Genomic DNA, 3,920 nt, shown 5'->3' with positions numbered 1-3,920 from the left:
GTTCCAAGTGGACATGCATCATCTGGCATGAATTCAATGAGCAACTGTTCCCGCATTTTGTCCATTTCAGACTAAATATAGTTGACTTTTTGTTAGAATGCTAGTTCGGGTAGAGTAATTTGGTTGGGAAGTTGTGACAGAAAATANGGTTTTAAGAAAACTATGGGAAGCAGAATAACTTGTTACCACCTTTTGAGGTTTAACGTCTCCAGAATAGGTTTTCTGGGTGTCTTCTAAAAACCGGGTTCCAAGTGGACATGCATCATCTGGCATGAATTCAATGAGCAACTGTTCCCGCATTTTGTCCATTTCAGACTAAATATAGTTGACTTTTTGTTAGAATGCTAGTTCGGGTAGAGTAATTTGGTTGGGAAGTTGTGACAGAAAATAACTTACATTGCACATTTCTTCTAAGCTTTTGACAATTTCATAGACGAGAGTTCCTCTGCTATGCTCAGTAGAGACTGTTATGTTGGAAAGAGTATCTAAAGCTGAAGAATCATCTTTTTCGCATCCGTAAGAAACTTTTAGCTGATCCGAATTTACAGCCTTCAACTTGTGATCGTCAACCAAGTGCAAGAATGGGTCCAGCTGAATCAGGCAGAAGAAGAAGTTAAATAAACAAGGGGAAGTGATTTCTCTGTGTCGTGCAATGATTCCAAGAGAAACAAAAACATCAACGTGGCAGCAATTTCATCAGAATGATCAACGTACCCTTGGTTCCTGAAGTGTTACTTTTGTGAAATCCGCCAGAGAAAAAAGATTGAATGCTTTTGAGGAAAACAGAATCATTGATGCAGCCAGAGTAAAGAGTGACCTTCGTCGAGATGGAGGAAGTGGTCCTGGAATAGTAAAAATAAGGGTCTACATAAAAATTTCCATACCAAAACCAAGGATAAAGGTTCAACTCAGGGAGGAATCAAAACATATGCAAGCTCACCTCCTTCCATTAAAGAAATATCTCGCAAAGAAAGTGCCATTTGGAAACTTCGAATCAAAGCGTCGTGACTTGAGTTCTGAAAGATACGAATTTTGTGATATGTTAAACAAAATTTTGTACGCAAATAATTCAGAAGACGATCTAGTGAGGCTCTGCTCATAGATAAAAAACAGTAAGAAACACTCAGGTGCAGAGGTGGCAAAAGTATTGTGATATGAAATATATGTTACCTTAACACGAGAGAACAACAATACAAGACTGTAGGTGTTAGCAATCGCCTCATAATTGTCTGGTGTATTTGCCGGAGATATGGACTGCGCCCAGATTGATGAAAGCAAAAGACCTATCTGGTGACTACTTAGCCTTATATAAACAGCATCCTGAGGAGCATATACGAAATAAAATTAGAGTGGGGATTGATCCAACGTGTACCTAAGAACTGTAAGCATGTATATAATTAGAACCGTAGTTAAAGTAGGGTACAAAAGTTATTGCGGTTTCAAGAGGCTACTTGTATTCATTTATTATATATACTTTTGGTCTTATCCTGAATCTTATGTTGAGAGCCTTGGGGATATTTTCTGACTTACATATATATATATATAGATATAGGCCTATAGGGTCACATTTATCGTCAGTAAGAAATGTACTACTCTTCTAGTAAGTTTTTTCACAAAAAAAAAAGGTTGCAAGGATGTACCAGTTCAGAGTTTAAAAGATCCACAGAGTTATCTTCGAGTGAGGTCACTGGTTGATTCCAATTGCTATATGCCTGAATGTATGAAGATTTCAATCTGTCAAGGATTTCCCCCCTATTGCTTCCAGATTCTTCCTCAGGCATTTCCTTTTGGCTCTGATCAGAAGCTAACATTGATGAAAATTTCTCCTTCTTCAGCTTCTCGAAAAGGGCTGCTGAGGAGGAAAAGACAGACGCGGTCCTTGAAAGTGAACGAGGAAGACCCATTCCTTTCTTAAGATCAGTAGTGGTCGAGGAAGGACGGGGGCATACTGAGGTTGGTACCAGCACAACAGAAAATATACGGTGTGCGCCAATCCGTGTTTTATGATCAGGATGGACCATAGCTTGAAGTAACTGATGGAATAAGGCCTCGGGGAAAGCCTGAAATGAAAAAAGTAATAAAAGCTTAGCCATTTTCATTAATATTGGTCTAGTATTTCAACGACAAGAGAACAAATAATAGTAGATGTTACAGGGAGGTTGCCTTGTTTTGATATGACAGATTTGGTATAGAGGCTATAATTTGAGCAGTGCGAAAAACAGCAGCAATTGTGGTTCTTGCTACGTTTGTGACAGCTGAAATATTCTCCAACATCGTAGCCATAGCATCCAGAATTGGGCCAGCGTCTCCAACCTTAGAATTTGACAAGTCAGTCTCACATCTCTTAAGAGGAATATATGAAGAGAAAGAACTAGCTCTGAGAAAGGTAGTAATATACCTTTTTTGTTAGTTGGACGAGGCACTTATCAACAGCTACACTGACCATTCTGTTACAGTTTACTACGTCAGTTCCCAGATTTGCTTCATCTAAAGAAGAATGCATGCATTTTCTCAAGTGCCTCATGATATCACTTATTGCGCTGACAATTGCTGCTGAGTGCTCAACTTTTGCATTCTCAGCAAGGGAGGAGGTAACCTCTAAAATGTTGAGCTGCATGCTTGGCTGTTTAAGCACACTTTTATGATCAAGGTGTTTAATCAACATAGACAGTAGAAAGTGTGTTCTTTGCCCTGCAAAATTGCAGAACTATTTCAGAGCACTGATCATGTGGGAAGGAATGAATAAAAACTATCGAGAGCTTAATACCAGATATTTCCATTAAAAACTGTAGATCCCTTAAAACAGGGAATGCAACCGAATGTTCTGTTGACCATAGACAGCCCTCGTCAAAGTAACGGAACAAAGACTCAAGTATACGTCTCATGGTTGTGGCCTCTTCACCTAGCTTGGCCATGTTGCGTAGGCAAACCTTGGACCAAAAGCTAGGGTCCAAGGAATCTTCCCTGAAAAGAAAAAGATGTTGAAGAAAAGAAAAGAACCCAAAAAGGCAAACGTAAACACAACTGACGTGAGAAGAAATTACATTTTGACATTTAGTTCACCCTTGTCATTCACAACTGTTCTCCAAGAAGGAACAGTTATGAGGGAATCTGCATAAGCGACATGACCTTCGTTTTTCAAGACTTCATCCACCCATTTTCTGCCACTATCATTAGTATTCGCTGATATTTTGGGGTGACCGTAATTTTCCAAGACTGCTGAGACAACCTGCCATGCAAATATCGAGTTTATCAGTTAAGAGATACTGTAATAATATCCACTACCTAATTATCTACTAAGACACAATTCTAGCCATAAGATCCAACTTCCAGTTCTATATAAATTAACCACGACTGGTAGATTGTTATGGTAGTTTAAACCTTTAGCCAAAAAACTTTGGAAAGGAATTCTGACAGAGTAATCTTCACTTTGTCTGTTGTTAGATACCACATATCAACTGCTTTCGATGCAGGATAACAAATCATAATATATAGGAATCCCAAAACCAAAGAATGCCTGTGAAGATAACAAAAGAAACTAGTGCGTAACATGAGAGTTACTTACATTGTCAAAGTCGCTGGGGATATGAGAGTATTCACCCATCAGCCAAATCTGGAAATAGATAAACGGACCAGAATGCATCAGAACATACTTCTAGATTTACAATAATGAAGAATAGTATCTACAGAAGCATAAAAACATAACCGAATTACCATCGCTGAAAGTGCTTGAAGTCCTGCTGCACGCAGGCTCCGCGATCTGTCATCATCCCCACCTTCCAGTCCTAATTGGCACAGCTTTGGGAGAAAGCCTTCTAAGTTAAACAGAGAACTGCCATCCTTCTGAAAAATTTGGTAGCAATCATGCTATATCATTATTTCATATGTCCTTGACCATTCTATCAGATAGCACCCCAACG

The 3,920-nt window shown here is 39.0% G+C and overlaps 1 protein-coding gene across 1 annotated transcript in view; it reads right to left on the bottom strand.

The window, feature by feature from the left end:
- The window catches only part of LOC104782671, an 8,086-nt gene that overhangs the window by 1,166 nt on the left and 3,000 nt on the right, over window positions 1-3,920 (bottom strand). The window contains exons 7-17 of the mRNA XM_010507671.2: window positions 3,566-3,613; window positions 3,045-3,229; window positions 2,768-2,964; window positions 2,399-2,691; window positions 2,164-2,313; window positions 1,641-2,060; window positions 1,171-1,320; window positions 941-1,016; window positions 715-842; window positions 397-591; window positions 190-315 (exon numbers count right to left, since the gene is read on the bottom strand). Coding sequence (XP_010505973.1) covers window positions 190-315; window positions 397-591; window positions 715-842; window positions 941-1,016; window positions 1,171-1,320; window positions 1,641-2,060; window positions 2,164-2,313; window positions 2,399-2,691; window positions 2,768-2,964; window positions 3,045-3,229; window positions 3,566-3,613 — 1,968 coding nt within the window. The remainder of the gene's footprint in view (window positions 1-189; window positions 316-396; window positions 592-714; window positions 843-940; window positions 1,017-1,170; window positions 1,321-1,640; window positions 2,061-2,163; window positions 2,314-2,398; window positions 2,692-2,767; window positions 2,965-3,044; window positions 3,230-3,565; window positions 3,614-3,920) is intronic.

Source organism: Camelina sativa, chromosome 4, assembly GCF_000633955.1.
Source record: "Camelina sativa cultivar DH55 chromosome 4, Cs, whole genome shotgun sequence".
In the NCBI taxonomy this organism is placed as follows: domain Eukaryota; kingdom Viridiplantae; phylum Streptophyta; class Magnoliopsida; order Brassicales; family Brassicaceae; genus Camelina; species Camelina sativa.
Note: the sequence above shows the minus strand (reverse complement) of the source record. Positions and strands in the feature narration are given on the sequence as shown.